The sequence below is a fragment of the Zalophus californianus genome, chromosome 2 (assembly GCF_009762305.2).
Source record: "Zalophus californianus isolate mZalCal1 chromosome 2, mZalCal1.pri.v2, whole genome shotgun sequence".
Taxonomy (NCBI): domain Eukaryota; kingdom Metazoa; phylum Chordata; class Mammalia; order Carnivora; family Otariidae; genus Zalophus; species Zalophus californianus.
The window spans coordinates 182,249,742-182,272,808 of NC_045596.1; the positions used below are offsets into that span (position 1 = coordinate 182,249,742).

Genomic DNA, 23,067 nt, shown 5'->3' on the forward strand with positions numbered 1-23,067 from the left:
ACTGTCTTGCTGCAGCTGTTTTTTCCTGTAAGATTTATTGTCAGGGCCTGTGATACTGATACAGAGGATTAAGTGTGAGATTTCACTTTACTTAGGGGAGGAGAGGAAAGATTCATGTCTATGAGACTAAATACTACATCAAACGTTTGAACACGAGTGAAAATCCAGGATTGACTTTTAACTGTATTTAGCAGATTCTAAAAGACTTCTGTGGTTAGTTGAAGGGAAGTCTGCTCTTGGGCATCATCATATCCTCAGAGCTAGGAATTTACTTGACCTAAAATTCTCTACTGTCAAGTTTGTAGCCTGGGTTGGAGAAGTTTGAGAAGGAGGTGATTTCAAATTGCTGAGGAAGTAATTTAGCTTTCTGGCAAGAATTAACAGGGCTCCATCAGGGAGGTAGGTGTCTTGAAACAATTATACTTAGGGTTAGGGGCGAGGGAGGGGCTGAGGAAGATCTAACTGTATCATCGAGTTCATTAAATTCATTCAGAGATTTTTCTGCTAGAAGGTATATCGAAGATCTCTCCTAACCCTCCCTTGGTTAATAGCATTTTAACTTTAAAAAGCTTTCTTTCAAAAGTCTTTTCCAAAAGCTTAGATGATTGTCCTTTACTATATATTTCTGTAGGAAATAATAATCCTTGGTCACAATAGCAATAGCTCACAGTGGATATGATGGTGCGGATCATTGTCTGCTCTTGGAAAAACTGTGCCCTCCAGACCAACGGAATTACCTTCAAAATTCCTGCATATTCTCCCTGCATCATTATTTGTTGATGAGACAACCCACCAAAGCCCAGGCAAAGACAGTGGATACAGACCTGGGTCAAAGGATATGTATGAGTGGATTTTTTTTGTCAGCAATGAAAATAACATGGAGAAGTGTGATAAAGTTATCATAACCATCTCCCATAAGGAGCCTATCTTTTTAAAACATTTTAAAGGAAAAGTTATAAATATTTGTAAATATCAAATTCTATCACTGATAGTAAGCACAAATATCTTTTGTTCCCTCATTCCCTTGTTGCCCATTCTACCTTCCTAAATCAGTGTCTCTACAAAAACGTATTTTACAAAAGCACAGGGTTCTTTTTCTTTATTGACTAAACGCTGCGTGATATACCTGCCAGGATTTAATATATGTTTCTTTAATAATGATTCATTAAGTGGACCCAGGATGTTTTTACGTTGCTTTTCTCTCATCCCATTATATTTCTGCAAAATTGGTTTTGTGTCATAGCTTTTGCAATCAGTATTTTATCAGATAGGTGTGTGTAGTTGAGGCTGTTTGCAAGGGACATTGTGTAACCTGTTCGTTCTGAGAAGAGTTTCTGACGTATGCATTTCTGTTACTCAAAGCAAATGAATGCCTGACAAATGGCAGCTTTGTTGTATTTCCTCAGGGCAATGGAGAAAAACTGAACATAGAATACTTTCCATTTTTAATACAAAAGAGGCAGTAGCTACCAGATCTCATCTGATTAAAGCTATACATTTCTGTAAACCATTCTGTTTCCTATGTAAACAGGAAGCAAATTCATTTTTCTGTTGACAAGATGAAGGTCACTCATGTATCGATTTTGGGTAATTGTTCATAAAATTTTCACTATTTTTCACATTTCAAAGAGGTATGTAGTATTGGTTGGCTGGCTTATTCCCTTTCATTTTTATGGCGGATTTTGTGTGCGTTTTGTTTTGTTTTGTTTTGTTTTTTGGAAATTTCACAAACAACATTGTGGCCATATTACCAGAAAAAAAGAATTAAAAAAAGTAAATAAAAGCTCCCCCACAATGCTGCCACTCACCTTTCTTCTTAGTTTTCCTTGCTTCCTTCCAGATTCTTTACCCTTCAGTATGTAGTAGCTGCAGAATTGGCATCTTTTATTCGTAAAATCTGGGGTTGATCAAGTACTTTATCAAGAGTGTTTCATTTAGGGCGCCTGGGTGGCTCAGTTGGTTAAACTACTGCCTTCAGCTCAGGTCATGATCCTGGAATCGCGGGATCGAGTCCCACATCGGGCTCCCTGCTCAGCAGGGAGTCTGCTTCTCCCTCTGACCCTCTCCCTTCTCATGTGCTCTCTCTCTCTCTCTCTCTCTCTCAAATAAATAAAATCTTTAAAAAAAAAAAAGTGTTTCATTTAGTTAAGTGACAAACAGGGATGCCTCATTTTGCCTATCACTTGTTTCCTGAAGTTGTAGATGACATGTCCCCATTCTCACGTGATCCTAAATCATTACTAAAATTTAGTGGTTCTTCATTTCTGAGCACTTTTCAGTTGGCAGGGTTCCTTACTTCATCTCTGCACACCTCTGTGTAAAAACACTTGAATGTTCCGGAAGGTCAGAATTTAGTAAACACCTTCACTTCCCCTGTCCCCATCTCTTCTGGTCTTTCTATAACTTCACCTTTTCACTTCCTGATTCGTTCTCAAGCAGATCACTTTCTCCCTTCTAGTTGTGTTATCTGAGATATAGCTCTTTAAGGGCTAGGTAGGGGTAGAAATTGACACACATTTGATTTAGAGAAGTATTAGGTTTTGACTTTGGAAGCTAGAATATTGGCAAAATTGGAGATGTCATGTGTATTTGCAAATTTTTCAGCAAGTATTTGTGAAGTGCCTGGCTCGGCACTCTGTCGGGTGGTGTGGACGACACCAATGTGCAAAACTTTTATTTGTACCGTCAAGGAACCTTTCACTTATTTTCCTATATCTGTGGGATTTTTCTCTACATTCTTTGAACTAGCTGCTTTTGAAGTCAAGGACTTGCATTTACATTGATATGTGAATCATGTTCAGGGAGCTAGCTTTCTCTACGAGGTTTAGTGTGAAACTGGATTATTCCTAGTCCAGAAATGTCTGTGTCTCGTATCAGCATCAAGTCATTTAGACTTAACATAGAAAATTCGTCTTATTTATTATTTTTCAAATACAATAATTTTAATGATAGTTGTCTTTTATAGATAGGAAGGATGAGAAATATTCAAGGGTTTATTTTATAGGATAAAAAGCTCTAAGTTCTTCAGAGAAAATGCAAAACTGTGACCTCCTGAGGTCAGGTTATTGATAATGACTGTAACATCTCTGTACATCATTGTGCAACAGAAGTGGCAAACATAACTCTGAACTTCTGAAAGTTAAATACATTTAATTTTATTGACTGATAAGCTGCATATACTATTATATTCCCTATTCTTCAGTTATTTCCCTGTCTCCTGAGTTATACATTTCTATAGACAGGGCCATGTTGGGTTTTTTTAATTTTTATAGGTCTTTTGCATGTAAGGTGTACATGTTTACTAGAGATAATTTAGAAATATATATTAGCAATACAATACATATTCTATGAAATACATAGAAGTAAAAATTAGCTCCCTACCCAAAGATCCCCATCATGGTTAATATTTCGGCATTTTTAATTCAGACTTTTTACTATAATACATGTATATATTTTTTCCTTACTAGGATCCATGCTTTGTTTTATAACCTGATAGTTTTTTTCAGTGTTAGGTGTTTGGGCCTGTAGGGTATGGGGAGAATGTCTTTCTATCTTATTCATTGCATTTAAAAAAGAACACATCATATTTTGCATGGACTTGGGGCTTATTTATCTATTTAGAAATCTCAAGTAAATGTAAATAAGCATGTGTGTTTTACCACAAATTCATACCCAAAGCATCGCCGACTAGCAGTTTTATTTAGAAAAATCCAAGTATGTTTTGGGGGGAATTTTTTTTTATTCTAAAATGTTCACATGGTTTCACATTAAAATGAAAGAGACTGAAATGAAAACAACATAATGATGGCGTCTTTTACCTGCTAGTAGACAATAGCTAGACTGCAAGCCCCTTAAGCTGGAGACCGTAAACACGCAGCACACCATTCTAGACATATTTCTTAGCACAATCCCTGGCACGTAATAAGGCGTAAAAAATAGGAGTCAGATGAATGATTGACGAAAAAATGAGGTAATTCATCCCCTTGTTTGTGGCGAGGACAAATGAGCCGTGTCCTGGAAGAGATTTCTATCAGCCAGTGTTTAAAAATTGTAGCAGCACAAATGAACCACAATGGCAAATCTTTTGAATCACCCAAAGCTTCCACTCCTTTGTTCCCCAAATAAGCCATTCTTTGCAGTCCCTTTTAAAAGGCCATGTATGATTAGTGAACTCTAAGAAATTCACAGCTTTGACTTTTTCCACCCTCTCTCGGATTGCTCTAGGCTGCCTTTCTAGGAACAAGTAGAACAAAAACAGAATGGTGCCGGTGCCGTACCTTTGTTGAGAAGCTGGGTCAATCCTTGGAGGGATGATGATTCCCGAAGTGCTTCTAACCTCCACCCTTCTCTTCCCCAGGCTACTCTCTCCAGAATGATTCCCTGCAGAGCTGCGCTCTCTTTTGCCCGATGTCTGATCCGGAGAAAAATCGTCACTCTGGATAGTCTAGAAGATTCCAAATTATGCCGCTGCTTATCCACCATGGACCTCATTGCTCTGGGGGTTGGAAGCACTCTTGGTGCTGGGGTCTATGTCCTTGCTGGAGAGGTGGCCAAAGCAGATTCTGGTCCCAGTATCGTGGTGTCCTTCCTCATTGCTGCCCTTGCTTCCGTGATGGCAGGCCTTTGCTATGCTGAATTTGGGGCCCGAGTTCCCAAGACTGGGTCTGCGTATTTGTACACTTATGTCACTGTTGGAGAGCTGTGGGCATTCATCACCGGCTGGAATCTCATTTTATCTTACGTGATAGGTATGTTGCAAAAAAAAAAAAAAAAATCAATCTGTGTGGAATGGTGGAGCTAGCGTGCTCCTGAGGCAGAGATCCTTGTAGGTCTGCATTAGTTAGTGATGGTGTGATCATGAGTGGATTACTCGATCCCTGTGTGTCCCATTTATCTCATCTCTAAAGTGTCTCCTAATTGCAAAATGCAGTGATTCTGCTTCATCTCTGAATATGCTTCTGAGTGAGTTTGGAAACCTGCTTCTAAAAAAAACAAAAACCATAGTTCTTTAATGCACATAAAATTAGCTGATTCCACACTTATGGACGTGATTGGTTACTAATGTAGAATTGGAAAATTATCAAGATAATTTTATATGTGATTCAAATTTTCAATTCTGTCTGAGCTAAACCTTGTTCATCCTGGAACAGAGTAGCAAAGGATGTTATGTTCATCTTCTCCCAATGACCTGTATATTCTCTGAATGCTCTGTGTTTTGGGAAGGTACATCAAGTGTTGCAAGAGCATGGAGTGGCACCTTTGATGAACTTCTTAGCAAACAGATTGGCCAGTTTTTCAGGACATACTTCAAAATGAATTATACCGGCCTTGCAGAGTATCCTGACTTTTTTGCTGTGTGCCTTATATTACTTCTAGCAGGTAAGGAAGCCAATTGCACTCCACCCTGAGATGAGCCAGACTAACTATCCCAGGAAAATAAGTTACCACTGGATTTGGGGACTGAGTTCCCAAGACAAGGTGGCATATTTATATGTTTAGGTTACTATTGGGTATCTGTGGGCCTCGTCACTGGCTGGAATCACATTTTTTGTTATGTGATTGACCTGTTTTAAAAATAAATCTAAATTTTATGGAACAGTAAAAATAACACTTTTAAGTAAATGGTACTTGGAATGCACTAAAGAATAAAATAAGGCACATCATTATAATACCAATTGGAGATTTGCAGGAATGGCAGTGAAGTTTCAATAAGGAAGAATGTATAATTTTTGGCCTTATTTTATCTTGTTAGCCTCAACTAAGGATATTTGCAAGCATACTAGTTCTAGAAGGATTTCTGTCTATTCATGCCTTCATCTATGTGATGTAGTTATTTAGCTGAAAAGGAAGCATATTCAAACCACCTGTCATTTTTTAATGTAGACATTATGTAGACAAACATACTTGTTGCTAGAATTTTCCCATATTTTATAGTCATATAGCATTGTAGTTTATTTTTTTTAATTTTTTTTAAAGATTTTATTTATTTATTTGACAGAGAGAGACACAGCGAGAGAAGGAACACAAGCAGGGGGGGGTGGGAGAGGGAGAAGCAGGCTTCCCGCCGAGCAGGGAGCCTGATGTGGGGCTCGATCCCAGGATCCTGGGATCATGACCTGAGCCGAAGGCAGACACTTAACGACTGAACCACCCAAGCACCCCAGCATAGTAGTTTAGAAAGAAAGGCACAGGAATTAGAATCAGAACAACCAGGTTTTCAGTCCTACTTTGCCACTCACTATTTTTGGAACATTGAGTGGCATAATCTTTCTGTGACTCGGTTTGCTCATCCATAAAATGGGGATATCAGTGTGTATCTTGTAAAGACTTCTTGCCCAGTATATAGGAAGCACTTAGATGGCAGACAGTTTTATTTTGTAGGCATAGTTAATCCTTGCTGCCACCTTATATTTATTTTAATTATGTAAACATTTTCTATTGTGATTGCCATTCTCACCTGCACTCCTGCTTCAACCAATCAAGGATTTCACTAAGAATTAATACTGTATTCTCACTTCCTATCTGATATCCCCTGGATAATCTGCCCCTTGTTTTCCTGTCCAGCCTTATCTCCAGCTACTTTCTCCCTTGCTTACAAAGGTGTGACAAAAATACCTTTCTATCATGAACTTTTTACTTGTAAAATTCTATGATTTAAAAAGTAGCTTTATCCTTTAAAAAGTTAGTCATTTATTGTAGGGTTAGGAACATGAACAAAATTTATAGCTCTGAAATATTTGGCATTATACCTGTAATGTCAAGGAAAATTACAACAATTGTTTCTCAACAGGTGATAGATTTCATTTGTTTTGCTTTCTAAACAGCCTAGCTAACATTGAATTAGTTACGTCATATTTTATTCAGGGATAGTTTCAATGATCTTAATATATTCAGCTTTAATCTCTAAGTGATGAGAAGCATGTAGCTGTGACACAGTTAGAATCATGAAAGCCTGTGGCAGGACTCAGGCCTTGGCCTACATCATTGCCCCATGTCATTGACCAGTGTGTTTTTAAGTGTAGGCTAAGCTCATGTGATAACTTTGTCCCTAGAATCTCTGAAGATCAAAACCTTTGATTATAAATTTTGATTCATATTGTAATACCAAATGTCTTGTCAGTTGAAGCTTTTGCTTTATGAAAGACACAGGGAAGTGGCTGCAATATTTAGTTGAGATATTCATTGGTCGTTAATCCCAGAATAGAGAGTGCACATGGGGTATTGGGAAATTCTCATAAAACATGACAATGGCTTTGTTATTTTCTAAGCAGATAGCGGTATAGTGTACAGAGTGTATTTCCAAAGTGTGTAGGTGTATAGTGGTTTCTAGTGCTACGGAACCAGTAATTATACCGTTGATGCAGTGTCCTTTCTCTCATTATAGTTACATTATTGTAAAATTCTACAAAAATTACATTATTGTAAAATTATACATGTAGAAGAATGAAATTCAGTTTTCCTCATCTCTACTTGGGTAATTTTGCTTATTTGATCCTGGGTGATAGGGATTTGTGGAAGAAGCAAGTAGAGATATATGGCATAATCTCTTCATCACAAGTAACAAGTAAACTTTCTTTGGTCCATAAATTCGTATCCTATATAAGATGGATTAAAGGTAAAAATGTGATAGGGGTGCCTGGGTGGCTCAGTCTGTTAAGTGACTGACTCTTGATTTCGGCTCAGGTCATGATCTCAGGGTCGTGAGATCGATCTTCACGTCAGGCTCTGTGCTGGGCATAGAGCCTGCTTAAGATTCTCTCTCTCCCTCTGCCCCTCCCCCACCACTTGCAACTGCTCTTTCCCTCTCTTCTCTCTCTCTAAAAAATACACACACACACACACACACACACACACACATGATAAATGCAGTCATGAAAGTACTAGAAGGAAACAAAGATAAACGTTTTGGAGTTAATATTGGGGAAAATCTTTCTAAAGGTAAAAACTAAAGAGGAAAAATTTATGTTCTAAAACTTTCATATATATATATATAGATATATATATATAGTCAATCCTAAGAGTAAAAGTAAATGATAAACTGGGAAAAACATACGCAATACATGACAGAGAGCTTATAGCATTATTATATAAATAAATCTTACAAATTGATATAAATAGAATAACCTAATAGAAAAAAATGTGCAGCTTCAATTGGGCCAAACTTTTTGGAGAATATTTCTGACAATGTGAACCAAAAACCTTGTATGAAAGGACATATCCTTGATATGGTATTACCTTATAGAACGTTATTTTAAAGCAATAATTAGAAAGTGTACAAAGCTATTTATATAAAGGATGATGATGTCAGTACTATTTATAGTTGTAAGAAACTAAGAGTTACCTGACAGTCTATAAATAAGGGATTATAGTGTTTTCATATTGTAGAAGAGTATGTGGTTGTTAAAAATGAGGTTATCTATTTGTCAGCATGAAAATATGTATGTATGTCTGCGTGTGTGTCCATGCCCGAAATTCTGGAGAAGAGATTATATTTGATCTTTATTCCCTTCATATTTTTGCTGTGTCTTCAAATAAGTTGAAAAGGAAATTGATTACTTTTACAATCAGAATATAAAATAAAGCTATTAAAATGGGAATCAATTAAAAAATATCTTTTTGGGTGAGACAGTTGAAGAATTATTTTATGTATTCTGTACATAGGAAGCAGACATATGATTGAGCTTTTATTTTCAAAATTTTGCAGCCACTAACCTTGGCTTTTTTAGAACAGCATTGCATTAAAATTCAGTTACTTTATCTCTACCTACGCATTGATAATAAGAGCCAAAGTTACTAGATTTATTGATCTCTTGGAGTGTGGTGTCTCCAGGCTATGAGCACCATCTGCCTTCGGCAACCAAGTTGGTTGTATTCAGGAGATCTTGTGACAGGTGAGTCAGAACTTGCAAGAGAAAGGGATAAATGTAAGTTAAATACATGGATGCTGGTAAAATAATATCCTAAAGCCTGTAACTGCCCCAAAATGCCATTGCTTTTACTAAAAGTTGGGTAAAAAAATTACAATACCCATTCTTTTTTCCATAGGTCTTTTATCTTTTGGAGTAAAAGAATCTGCTTGGGTGAATAAAATCTTCACAGCTATTAATATCCTGGTCCTTCTCTTTGTTATGGTTGCTGGGTTTGTGAAAGGAAATGTGGCAAACTGGAAGATTAGTGAAGAGTTTCTCAAAAATATATCAGCGAGTGCCAGGTATAATATTTGGGCTTTTCCCTTCTTATTTAAATGTGTTTTTGTCTTTGTTTTTAATTTGCCCGCTCTTGTCTTACATTTTCCTCTATAACAGTGGTTCTCAATTTTTTTTTTTTTTGCTGTGGAGACATTTCTGAGGGTCTGGTCTATTCCAAGACTCTTCTTCCAGTCTCCCCCCAAACATAAATACGTAAGTGTGCTCACTGTTGAGCAGCTATTTGAAGCCAAGCAGTGGCTTGTTCTTGGCTTCAAGCTGTGTAGGAGGTATAGGAGAAGAGCAAAGTGAGATCCTAACCATTGGAAGGATGCCTCTTCCCCCCCACCAAAGCTTTGCCACCTTTGTAAAACAATGGATCTCTTTGAGTCATGCATCCCTTAGTTCTTCCTTTGGGAGGACCCTTTGGTTTCATTGCATTCTTTCAGCCTTTTAGTAATTTTCAGGCCTTGATTTTTGGAGAACGTTATTGATTGCATAAGCAGAATTGTCCCTGCATTTTGCTTTTAACCTGGTAGTCTCAAAAATTAAATTAGTAATAATTATATATAAAAGGTTTTATCATAAGATTTATATTAATATTCTGATAGGCAAATAAAGTAAGGTTACAGAAATGTCTTTTACATGAAGCATAACTACATGTTCTTCTTTATATACGTTGTTTGAAGCCATTCTTTTGAAGCAAAGAATTAGGAACTTCTGGTTTTATACAATTTTTAACATGTAATAAAATATCCAACTTCAACATTATTAACCAAGCCTAGGGAATTCAATTTCATCTTTTCAAATGTCTTATTTGTAAAATTTTTAAATGTGCAGCCTGCCCAACTGTCCATGAGAAGAGGTTTTATGTCTTTATTTCAGAGCAGGGCCCATATATGGTGTCTCTGCTCTCACAATCCTGCCTGGCTGTGAGTTCTAGCCAGAGTGAAAATGGGCCTTGTGCTTATGCTATTATTGATCGACCTCTAGTTGTTGTTGACAACCCAGAGGGTGCCATTGTTGGGAACACCACTACATTCCCTAGGACAGGGTGAGAAAAATCAGGATTTACATTTAATTTTATATATGTTAGCTTCAAAGAGCTGGTGAACACAATAGCCTTCCAAGAAATGGTTTTCTATGAAAATGACTTTGCATTGTGCTTGCTCTCTTCCTTAGAGATCTGCCTTCTGAAAATGGAACGAGTATCTATGGGGCTGGTGGCTTTATGCCTTATGGCTTTGCGGGAACTTTGGCTGGGGCTGCCACCTGCTTTTATGCCTTTGTGGGATTTGACTGCATTGCAACAACTGGTAAGGGCAGAATCTTGGGTCTATGTGGAAGGAAAGGTGTTCCTTGTTCTACAGGAGTACCCACGGGTGGCAGTAGAGGGTCAAGGAAAGAGTGGGATTTGGGATAATATGGGCTGGTTCCAGCCCCAGCTGTGACACCTTCTGTATATGATAAAAAGAAACTTCATGAAACTCTCTGAGCCTTGGTTTCCATTAATTGGTAAAGTGGGGAGAACCAGGACCTACCCCTCATGCTCACGGTATGAAGGTTACTTAAGATACGATACACATAAAAGATTCTTTGCAAGCTGTCAAGTATTTTATAAATGTTAGTCGTAATTACTGTCCTTAACCTTTAGTCTGGAAGTAATCTCCAGTACTATCACAATGAGTAACAAATGATGATCACGCTTGTAAATTGTCTCTTCTTTAGTAGGACAAAATAGATTGTGGCATTTCTTTTCTCTTTATCCTGTACAACAAAGTAATCATACCAGAATCATTCTCTAAATGCTTCTTCTGGGTTCATATTACTGTATGGTCTTGTAATTGGCCATCTTGGGACACTTCAAATGCCAAATCTTATTAGAAAGATTCAAGGACTATTTTTGTGTTGAAACCAGAGTTTAATATAAATTCATGCATTGGGTAGAAAACGTCTTATTTTCATATTTATGGAAGCATTCCTATTTAAGGGCCCACAGAATGCTGTGATAGTCATTAATTTCTGTGGATGAATCATTTTCCAAATAGATTAAGACTGCCATACTATCCTGAAATATTTAATAGCACTGGTATATCATGTCTTTTCTTTCTAGAAGTGGGAAACCGACCTGCATGATGTCTTGCTTTCTCTTTTTGCCTCTAGAAATTGGAATTTTGTATAATAGCATAGTACTCTCAAGAAGAGAGAAAATTTCATGTAGAATACATGGAACAAGCTAAGAAAACAGAAGGCACAAAAGCAGAGTGAAATGACTATGAAGGAGAAGAAGAATCCATGTTGTATCTATTAATGTTTCATTAAGGATGCAAATCTTTTGTTTATATCTCCTTAGGTGAAGAAGTCCGGAATCCTCAGAAAGCTATTCCTATTGGAATCGTGACTTCTTTGCTTGTTTGCTTTATGGCCTACTTTGGGGTCTCTGCAGCTTTAACACTTATGATGCCATACTACCTCCTGGATGAGAAAAGCCCGCTTCCGGTAGCATTTGAATATGTTGGATGGGGTCCCGCCAAATATGTTGTTGCGGCGGGTTCTCTCTGTGCTTTGTCAACAAGGTACATCGATCACATTGCCTTTGATGCTGGGGCTGTTGGCAATACCGCCAAATAGTCTGTGTTTAAAGAATTGCTTTTATAGGTTTTAAAAGTAATCTTTATATAAGGAATATATTATGCAACTATGTCTTCTCTGAATAGTTTGACCAGAATTGCCACATACAAATCTTAAGTGATAAAAACTTTTTGACCCATCAGTTAAAAGTCAGTTTTTCGGGTGCCTGGGTGGCTCAGTTGGTTAAGCGACTGCCTTTGGCTCAGGTCATGATCCTGGAGTCTCTGGATCGAGTCCCGCATCGGGCTCCCTGCTCGGCGGGGAGTCTGCTTCTCCCTCTGACCCTCCCCCCCTCTCATGTGCTTTCTCTCTCATTCTCTCTCTCAAATAAAGGAATAAAATCTTAAAAAAAAAAAAAGTCAGTTTTTCAAGATAATGATGGTCCAAGCTTCAGTAGAAATGTATAAGGCATCGATACACATGAACACATACACATACATGTATGTCACGCATATTCATATATACATGTATTATAAAACGGTAGGATGCTTATACTAGCTTGTTTCTGGGCTGGCTGTGGAATTACTTATAGTGCTACAGACAACCAAGACCTTAGATGCAGACTTGACATTTTCTGCTGCCTTTTAAAATAATATCGTGTCTATGTGACTGCGGGCTATATGCTGTGACATTGTTAAGTATAATGTCTTTTTATTGTGAAATACTGAGACTTTTTCTCTTGGCACTCATCAGAGTGAATTTGGTCTAGAAATAGAAATTACTATTCTGAAATTAATAGTGGAAGTTCATATGATATCTGTGTGGAAAGCAAAGAGTAGTTGCATCTCAAGTACTCAGATTTGCAGTAGCGACTTGTTTTAATACTTGAGAATTCATTTCTCAGGTTCCCTGAGCTACTCACATTTCAAATTAACATGTGACCATAAGATAATTTCATTCTAGTTTATATCATGGTATCCCGTAGGACATTCTTACAAAGAGAAAATTAATCTCTTTGCCTAACTGCTAATTTTTTAAAGGGAAAATAATTTTTTGAAAGTCTAAAGTTGGAAAAAGCAGTCTTTTTATATAATTCATCAGCCTAGCTTTTATTCTCTCTCAAAGTCTTGTTTATTTTCCATTCAAGATAATATTTAGCAGCAATTAGAAATTTACCCCCATCGGTTTCTCAGCCATCTGCTATTCTGAGGTTTGAGGTTTATTCTGAATAATTTCAAGTACTTTCAAGGATCTGAACTATGAAGACATCATGCCATCATGGTCTTAAGAAGATAGAAGGGCAAAGATTTATCCAGGGCCAAGCTCAACCCAGCTTTATCAAAAGAGAAAGAAAATGAATTTTTAAAATAAAATATTTTACGTATTTTCTCTTAATGGTTATTTTTTATAACTAAGTCATGTATGGAATGGTGCAGCCAGTAAACACACAAGAAATTCGAAACATCTAAAGCAAAGAGCGTTTTCTTAAATTCACTGTTCCTGACTTTTAATCGTGGCTACTTCTATGTACTAAATTTACAGTGAGTTGTGTTTTTTTGTTTTTTTTTTTACCCTTTCTCTCCTGATTATCTTATGCTGCTGGGTATTATTACTGATTTGATGAAATATCGGGCTATATGAGGAAAAATAATGATAAAATAAATATAAGAAGTTTGTAATTATCCAATAAATGAAGTGACGATACCATGCAATTAAATAACCTAATCCCTTCTTTAATTTCATATCAGTTTAGGAATTTTAATTTCTGAGTTATGGCCACTAAAAATGCCTCAATGAGACGATTGGGTTTGGTTTTCTTAAGTCTTAATTACTTAGTTTTAATTCAGTAATAATTTGTGGGCATGCATAAATTGCTCGCAGTATTGCTTAGTCTGGTAAGTGTGCTGGGCAAAATGTCCGCAAGAGAATAATAAGTAGCACAATGGTAAATATTGGCAAATATTTTTAAATGCCCAATCATAACACGTTTTAAAAATAACAAGACTTTGTAATCAGAGCTGTGACGCTGAGTTTTATCCAAATACTTAATTTCTGTTCTGAGATGTAATCTTGCATGAATGTGTTTGCCATACTGCATGTGTTTGCTTTTTATTCAGTCTTCTTGGATCCATTTTCCCAATGCCTCGTGTAATCTATGCTATGGCGGAGGATGGGTTGCTTTTCAAATGTCTAGCTCAAATCAATTCCAAAACGAAGACACCAATAATTGCTACTTTATCATCGGGTGCAGTGGCAGGTGAGAGTTGACTTTTTTTAAGAAAAGGGGGATCTTTTCTCCATCAAGGATTCTGAAGAGTAATGTAAAGTTAGGCAGTTTTCTGTCTTTATTTACGTAAAGGTCAATAACTTGTTTGTGAATATTTTCCTATTCTGAATTATGTTGGCATAGGTTCTGCATTTTAGTGTGTCCGGTCTTTACCTGTGTATACCTGTCTAGAATAATGCTTGCAATAACTCACGTGTGGATTATGAATTTTTCTGTTCTAGTCTTCTGGGCTCTATGTTTCCTTTACCCCGAATTCTATTTGCCATGGCCCGGGACGGTTTACTGTTTAGATTTCTTGGCAGAGTGAGTAAGAGGCAGTCACCAGTTGCTGCCACGTTGACGGCAGGGGTCATTTCTGGTAAGCTTTACAAACACAGGAGTCTTCAACATTGGCCTTGAACATTTTATGCGCATGCATGGACTTATAAAGAGGGTCTGCTTGCTGTGCATGGAAGTTAAGAAAAAGAATCACTGATAAATGAGGTTATGAGCATTGGGATCTGGTAATTGTGGTGGTGGTGGTGGTCTACTGAAATTCATTCTTAACTGACCCGTGGGGACTTTTGTTACTATTTTGTTATTTTAACCTTTTGGGTTTCTAACAAATGTGCAGAGGGTTGTAATGGTTCTTCACTGTATTTTTACTCATTTTTAATTAAGCATAAGAAATGTCAGGGTAACTGATACTTGACTGTAGTAATCACTGTCCTTGGTGTGGGGTTATCTAGATGCACATCCGGGACCACCGCTGTTCTCTAAGACTTACTAACAACTATTTCCCGTTAGACCCCATTAGGAATCTATTTTTGCTTTCAACAGTTTTGATACTTAACTCATGTTAAAACAAACAAACAAACAAACAAAAAACTCCCAGATGCCCACCTTTGGGGATGTCAGAACGTCTTTGTAAAATGCCATTGGCCAGATTCTTATTCCATGCAGAAATTTTCAAAGAGATTCTACAGACTGAGAGAATGGCCTTAAAGGTCCTGTTAGAGAAAGCAAGAGAGAGACTTCATCAAGCTTTTTAAAGCTATTTTGGTAGTAGAAATTCAATCCAAAACTGATAACTTGGTTGAGACTCAATTTAGGGGAAATTACGAATGAGAATGCTTAATTATGTATGAAATGGTATTTTTTCAGAGTCGGAAAGTATTTGCCTCAGCACCTTCACTTTGTCAATGTTTTCTAATAAATCTGGCACTTTATTAGACATACATTAGAAGGTCAAGTCCCTTATTTTCTTACTGCTTAGATTTCTGCCCCCATGAAATGAAGGTTGCACTAGATGATCTAAAGCCCATTTTATTATTAAACAGTGGATTATGCTATTAAAAAGAGTTTATAAATCCTGACAAAGGATCACATACTTTATTTATTCCATAAAAATGTTTACTTTTTTCCCCAGTGAAATCTTGCCCAGTAATACTCTATTTTGTATTCAGAGCTTTAAAAAATGTATCCTTCTTTCTTCAGGAAGAATTTAATTTGGCAGCCTAATATATTGACATTAATAACTAACAGAAGATAATTGTAGCAGAAGGCTTTTTTTTTAACATTCTGAAATATTATATTTTTGTTATTTGTACTCCCTCGCCTTACTTTGCTTGTTTTTAGCTTAGATCAGAGAGCTTGTCTGGACAATTAATCATTTTCTTCTGTCTTGGCTACTTATTTTGCTACTTGTGGTTCTTACAAAATGTATTGTAATTTTAATCTAATGTATAACTATATTAGCAACAGAAGGTTTTCAAAGTAAGGCATGAGATGTATTTAAAGAAACCATGTGATACTGTAGAAGGAGCATGGGGAAGTAGGGTACAGCTAGACTTTACCTGGAACTCTACTGCCCCCTCATAGTTGTCACTATGCTAACTTAGCCTGTCTATAAAATGAGGAGCATAATCTTATCAGGTCAGACCATGTGAAATTGCTGGTCTCAGGGTCAAAACCAGTCAAATTCTGGCCACTGCATTTGGTTAAACCTATATCATTTCCTCTGTCTCAGAGGATTATTGGATCAAAGATAAATTGAGGTCACAGAGATATAAAGCTTGCTAAGAGATGTCTGGAACAGCATGTGAATGGAATGTGGTGTTTCTACTGAGGATGATAGGGGACAACTATGTGGGCAAGTCAAGTCATCACTATTTGATGTTTCAATGGAGAAAAAATTGCTCGGTGCAAGTTCACTCTTCAAATGGAAAAGTATATTTTGCGTCAGAACATTACTGAGATTTGAGTGTGAGACATCGATTCATCTCTCAAATCTAGTCAGTCTTCTCGGAGTGTGGAGTTTTACCCAACATAGAATTTTGCCTCTATGGGAAACATAATTCAACTGGAAATTACTTTGATTTGTATGTGGCATAATTCAAAATACGGATGGAAGTTGAAATGATTATGTAACATCTGTAATGAAAGATCTTCCATTTGAATTTTTTAATGGTTGTTTTAAAAAGAGTTAGCCAGTATTTCTGAGCCATGTTTTTCTTTTGAAACATCAAAGGAGAGTATTCTGTCATAGAATGTTTTCACTTTGTCAGGCCAATATTTTTTAAATAACCAAAGTAGAATGTGTTTTATACTTGATAGATGGCTGAGGGTTTTTGAAGTTTTACTAGCAGTTTATATGACCCTAGGATCATCTTTTTAGCTGTGAGAAATATATTTCCTATAGTTTGTTTGATTTATCATGGATACTGGAACCATAAAAATGCCGGTTGTCCCTGACTTGGAAATTATCAACTGTATGGAGTTTTGTCATAGGTCTTTTTTTTTTTTTTTTTTTTTTTTTTTTTACCATTCTGTTCTTTTCCCAATAGCTGTGATGGCATTTCTCTTTGACCTGAAGGCACTTGTGGACATGATGTCCATTGGCACCCTTCTGGCCTACTCTCTGGTTGCTGCGTGTGTTCTCATCCTCAGGTGAGCGTCCTCATTGGTTCTCAAGGGTGTGTGTCATGTGGGGCCCAGGGAATAAAGAAAATTAGGACTCACCATCCTTGTTTTCAAGGAGCGAGTGGTCTCACAGAGGTGAGAGGCCATGGACAGAAACATCAGTATAAAGTATAGTAAACGTACTTAGTCCTTAGCCAAGAATTAAATACAATTGATAATTAGTAATAAGTTGGCTTAATCTATATGAACAGCAAGTTCTTGTAACGTATGAAAACACTTAAAAATATTATAGTTTTTGTCCCAGTATCTCAGCTGCTAAGATTTTTTTCCTTTAAATTTTTTATTGTTACGTTAATCACCATACATTACATCATTGGTTTTTGATGTAGTGTTCCATGATGCATTGTTTCTGCATAACACCCAGTGCTCCATGCAGAACGTGCCCTCTTTAATACCCATCACCAGGCTAACCCATCCCCCCACCCCCTCCCCTCTAGAACCCTCAGTTTGTTTCTCAGAGTCCACAGTCTCTCATGGTTCGTCTCCCTCTCCGATTTACTCCCCTTCATTCTTCCCCTCCTGCTATCTTCTTTTTTTTTTCTTAACATATCTTGCATTATTTGTTTCAGAAGTACAGATCTGTAATTCAACAGTCTTGCACAATTCACAGCGCTCACCATAGCACATACCCTCCCCAATGTCTATCACCCAGCCACCCCATCCCTCCCACCCCCCACCACTCCAGCAACCCACAGTTTGTTTCCTGAGATTAAGAATGCCTCATATCAGTGAGGTCATATGATACATGTCTTTCTCTGATTGACTTATTTCATTTAGCATAACACCCTCCAGTTCCATCCACATCGTTGCAAATGGCAAGATCTCATTCCTTTTGATGGCTGCATAATATTCCGGGGTGTGTGTGTGTGTGTGTGTGTGTGTGTGTGTGTGTGTGTGTGTGTGTGTGTGTGTGTACATACCACATCTTCTTTATCCATTCATCTGTCGATGGACATCTTGGCTCTTTCCACAGTTTGGCTATTGTGGACATTTCAGCTGCTAAGATTTTATAATAAAGATTTTACTCGGTGAGGCACACACAGATCTATATAAAGGATGTTTATGAAAAAGTAATTTACCAGAGTGAAAAAATTGAACGGAACCTGAATATCAATAGCAGAGTAGTTAAACACAAAAGGGGACATTTATTCAGTGGACTCTTTTTCTTAGTTATACTTAATTATATGGAGAAATGTATCCGATTCAGCAAAGCTGTATGCAGTGTCTGCATTTATTTAAATTATAACATAACTTAACATGAAGAAGTCATTTTGCATCGATATACACATATATGCACTTACACCTGGTTGAAATTGTGCCAAAATGTTGGCAGTGATTAACGCTGGGTTTGTAGTATTGTGGGGGGGGGTTTGATTTTCTTCTGTATGTTTTGTGTATTTTTTTTTTTTTTCTCAGTGAGCCCTATTTCTTCTTTAGACCGAGGACAAATGTTACTTTTAAATTTAAGTAAAGGCTGCTCAGAGGGAGAGAGACCACAGTGAACGGGGACTGGGGCAGGTCCTCGGTGGGGCAGAGCCTAGGAGGTGAAGTGGGCCGATATCCTGACAGAGGCTGTAGAGGAAAAGGATTCGTCGAGAAAGGGGCATGGCAGGGGCGGAACGGAGTTCATCAGGGTTACACGGGAGGACTGAGAGAGGAAGTTGAGGGACGTGAGGCCAGAGAGGCAGACTGCCAGAGGCAGCAGATGCCAACCTGAAGACTAGGTGTCATTCTGAGGCTGCTGCTTAGCCAGACTTTCTTGTGCTGTTTTCTGGAACTGCATTTCCTTTGGGCACAGATATTTCCAGGCTAATCCCCCTGTAGTCCCAGTTGCCTCGGGTGAAAATGTCCCTCCCTTCTGCATCTAATATGTAACTCTGCCAGTAAATGACTGTGGAGGGAATTCAGGGGTGCTGCAGCTTTCCCATGGAGCAGGTTTGTGGCCTGGCTCAGCCCGCTCTGGGGCGCGAGTCACGAGAAGGGTCAATTCACTGCCCCAGCGGGGACCCTGTCAGGTGTCTCACCGCGAGCGTTCGGTGTTTGCTTCCTTTGGGCCAAGTGTCTGTCTGAGAATAAAGACACAGACTTTCGTTTATTTGGGGCCAGGTACCAGCCCGGCTTATCTTATGAGCAGCCCAAATGCTGTCCTGAGAAAGCAGCTCTGGGGTCATGCGGCAATGCTGCCTCGAAGAGCGAGTCGCAGGTCGCCGTGCTGCAGGGGCAGGGCCTCAGCCTGCGCATCCTCGTGAGTCCCTCGGCTCTGCCTACACAGCAGTCGTCTTCTCTCGTGAGCTTTCTGGTAGGATTTCTTGGTGAGTCCTCTGCGCGGTGTCCACTAGGAAGGGCCCCGGGTGTGCGTCGGTGGAGCAGGTATGATGTGAGAGAGGACAAAAGTTCTTACGTGGCCTTAGCCTATGCTTGCCACTTCCCCAAGCCCTGAAATCTCCACCTAACCGGTCGCTAGGAGCTGAGACCATATAGTAGCAGGAGACATGGGTCCTGTCATCGAAGAAGAAAGGAAGAAGTTCCCCGAGGTGTGAGTGGCCCCTGTACAGAGCTGGTCCCTCTCAGTGGCTCTTAGGGGGCTCCCTGTGTGCAAGCTTCCGGCCCGGAAGACCTGCCAGGAAGGAGACTGGGAGACAATACAGAACGTCTTGTTTGCTCCCTCACAGTTACATAATCAGTCATATTTTCAGCAACATTCATTGAGCACCATCAACGTGTCAAGAACTCTGCGGAGCCCTTGGGATAGCAAGAAAGATGGTCCTTGCTCTCACTGGGCTTTGAGGAACAGGATTATTGGTGGCAAGCGAAGGGAAGTAGAGGCTTCTCTAGAGCACAGAGGAGGGACCCCGAATGCAGACATGATGGTCAGGAATAGGGTGAACGGGTGGTGACATCACCTTCTGAAAGAGGGCGAAAAGACACAGATCATTGATTATTTGTTTGCGTGAACGGTGTTCACAAGAGCAGAACACGGACAGACTTGCCATTTCCCATTTGAAAAAAGGAAAATCTCCACCCCTGACAGTATCGCGTTCAATCCATGCGATATAGTGTGAGCATGTAGCAAAGGAGGAGCCTGATGACATGTAGAAAGGGAAAGCAGGCTGTGGTAGTGCCGAGGGGGGCGGAGGAGACAGTCATGAGTAAGCGAGCAGTGGTTCTGAAATTCGTGCAAACAGCCGTTTTCTCCCGTAATGAAAACGAAGAATCGTAGCATTTGACAAAGACGCTATGGGAAGACCTTGATATCTTATCCCAAGAGACTGCTCGAGCTGGGGGAAGCTGAGTGAAATGTGTGTGCTGATTTTGTGTCACCCTGCATATCACCTTTGCAGCATTTCTCGTTTTGGGCCTGAGTATCTTGACCACTTACGGAGTCCAAGCGATTGCCCGGCTAGAAGCATGGAGTGTTGCTCTTCTGGTCCTGTTTCTTGTCCTCTGCATTGCTGTTGTGCTCACCATTTGGAGGCAGCCCCAGAATCAGCAAAAAGTAGCCTTCATGGTATGAACACTGAACATTAGAGATCCTCAATATTATCTGGCGCGTTAGCCTTGTAAGTTGTTTTTAAAAAGAAAAAGAGAAAAAGACAACGTCTGATGACGTTAACCAGTAAAGAACAAGAGTGTCGCGGTTCTTTGAGATGTCCTTTTTGTCATAAGGATTCTCCCTACATGGCCTTTCAAAACCTCGAATATGCTCCTATCACGTTATTATCTATAATGGTAAACAAATTTCTTGTCAAGTAATCTATAGTATCAAAGAATAAGTAGAATATTTTATTTCAGAAATTCAGTCCTCTTGCAAGAAGATTATTCCCACCAAAAGCCCTTCTGCTCTAATTATCCTGTCAGATTTGAATGAGGAGCAGGTTTGGACTTGAAGAGAGCTTCCTGGAAGGGACCCCTCTCAGATGCCATGTGTATCCAGACTTCCAGAGGCATGCCCTATTGACATCCGAATGAAACCAGTGAACCCTAAACTAAACCGAACCCTACTGCCATTTGCATCTTGGTGACGATCCGGATGTTAGCGGGCCGGAGAAGTCCCCTGTTGCTTTGGGCCGCACTTAAGTACTGTAGACTGTGATGCTCCCTTTAGTGGACTCTACAAGAATGATTTTTTTCTTCAGGTTGTCCTTTGTGTAAGAATATAAACTTACTGACACAGTGTGAAAGAATATATGTCAAATTAGTTGTCACCATGTTGAAACAGTTTGAGGAATGTACTTTCCAAATTTGAGTACATTGAAGAAGATATTTTCCCCCCTTAGGTTCCTTTCTTACCATTCTTGCCAGCCTTCAGCATCCTGGTGAACATCTACCTGATGGTCCAGTTGAGCGCAGACACTTGGATAAGATTTAGCATTTGGATGGCACTCGGTAGGTTTTTCAGTGTTTTAGCTTTCTGAGCCGTGGTTCTGTCTTCCCAATTTCATGCTGATTAGAGAAATGCATCCCCTCCCCCTTCTTGGAAATAAAGGGTTTTTGTCAGTTTCTTCGTTTCCCAAATTTTAGATCATCTGAGTCCTTACCTCTCCAAATGTTTTCGGATACCTTTTTTTTTTTTTTTTTAAATTAAATTCTCCCAGGAACCCTGTAGAACCCTGTAGATTCTGTTTCTCCAACTTAATGGGTGAGGAAAAAAAGCCCCCACAAGTCAAGCGATTGAATTTGTGGATGGCAGTGCAAGACTCTGATTCCAAAGCCAGTTCTTTCCAGTGTCCCAGTGGATTTCTGAAGACATTTTGAATGAGCTCAGAGCAAAAAATTTCTTTTGTTATCCAAATTTCTTATTATTTGAACCTTGGGATTTAGCATTAAATAAGATGAGTGAGCTTATTTATATCTCTACCACATGGTTTTTTATTATGATTCCTTTCCCATGTGAAAATTGAGTTAGAAAATGAGAGTTTACATTTGGTGTAACTAAAGCACTAAGCAGTTGTCTTTTTTTTTTTTTAAGATTTTATTTTTTTATTTATTTGACAGAGAGAGACACAGCACATAGAGAGCGACACAGAGAGAGAGGGAACACAAGCAGGGGGGGTGGGAGAGGGAGAGGGAGAAGCAGGCTTCCCACCGAGCAGGGAGCCCGATGCGGGGCTCTATCCCAGGACCCCGGGATCATGACCTGAGCTGAAGGCAGACACTTAACAAGTGAGCCACCCAGGCCCTAAGCAGTTGTCTTAAAAATGTGAACAGACATGTCTGTAGGGTGAAGCACGGAGAAAGGAACACTAAGTCTGCCTTGGTTTGGGTCACCTGAAGAGCTGAAGAGCTGAAGAGTGTGCTTTTTGACAGTCTTCCCATTGGCTTAGCAAGAATGAACCTAAGTTCATGCTGGTGTATGTAATTGTTTGCTTTGGCTAGAAATTAATTCAATTTCAATTTAAGCCACCAATCCAGTTGAATTGATGAGAGATTTAACCGCTGTCAGTTTTGCTCATCTCCCCATACCCGCACTAGAGTTTGGCCATATTCTGGGGACCTTACCTTGTGCCAGGGAATTGAGGAGCTGGTGCCTTGGGTCACAGGCTGTTATTCCACACGGGTTACACTAGTTTGTTCTCTCTTTCGGTCACAGTGGCCACTTCTGGTTGGTGGCTCTGTTGCTTCTCTCTGCCGTTCAGCTTCACACTCCGGGATGTAACCATGTAGCTGTTCCTTTGGGGTCCGGCCCATGTGCTCGCAGGGAGCCGAGTCCAAACCCGTAGAACTCACTCCCCTCCTCTGAGCCCAGAAGAATCTCTTTTGAATCTGGCAGAGAACTTCAGCATGCTTCCTGCCTTTCCATGAGCCCTTGCTTCTCTCCTCAGACATAGACCACTGTGGTTTAATGTACTTGATCTTGGTTAAGAGCATGAACTTCGGAGCCAGACTCTCTGTGTTTGAATCCACCTGTGCCATTTATTCACCTTGAGGCCTTGGCCCGTTTTTGTGCCTGCTTCTTTGTAAAACGGTGATGGTAGTACCTTTATTTGAGGACGGGGAGGGCTGGGTCTTTAAACCTTTGAGGGCAGGAGAGGAAGTAGAATTATCCCTCATCACGGCACCTGC

The 23,067-nt window shown here is 39.2% G+C and overlaps 1 protein-coding gene across 2 annotated transcripts in view; it reads left to right on the forward strand.

The window, feature by feature from the left end:
• Positions 1 to 23,067, forward strand: part of SLC7A2 (solute carrier family 7 member 2) — a 63,883-nt gene that overhangs the window by 38,237 nt on the left and 2,579 nt on the right. The window contains exons 2-11 of one of the 2 annotated variants that reach the window (XM_027598727.2): positions 4,358 to 4,748; positions 5,224 to 5,379; positions 9,046 to 9,211; positions 10,368 to 10,501; positions 11,539 to 11,761; positions 13,874 to 14,013; positions 16,869 to 16,971; positions 19,111 to 19,316; positions 20,346 to 20,512; positions 21,282 to 21,390. In XM_027598727.2, the coding sequence (XP_027454528.1) occupies positions 4,373 to 4,748; positions 5,224 to 5,379; positions 9,046 to 9,211; positions 10,368 to 10,501; positions 11,539 to 11,761; positions 13,874 to 14,013; positions 16,869 to 16,971; positions 19,111 to 19,316; positions 20,346 to 20,512; positions 21,282 to 21,390 (1,780 nt within the window). In that variant the 5' untranslated portion in view covers positions 4,358 to 4,372. Of the gene's footprint in view, positions 1 to 4,357; positions 4,749 to 5,223; positions 5,380 to 9,045; positions 9,212 to 10,367; positions 10,502 to 11,538; positions 11,762 to 13,873; positions 14,014 to 14,264; positions 14,402 to 16,868; positions 16,972 to 19,110; positions 19,317 to 20,345; positions 20,513 to 21,281; positions 21,391 to 23,067 lie in introns of both variants that reach the window. The other variant, XM_027598728.2, reaches the window with a different exon arrangement.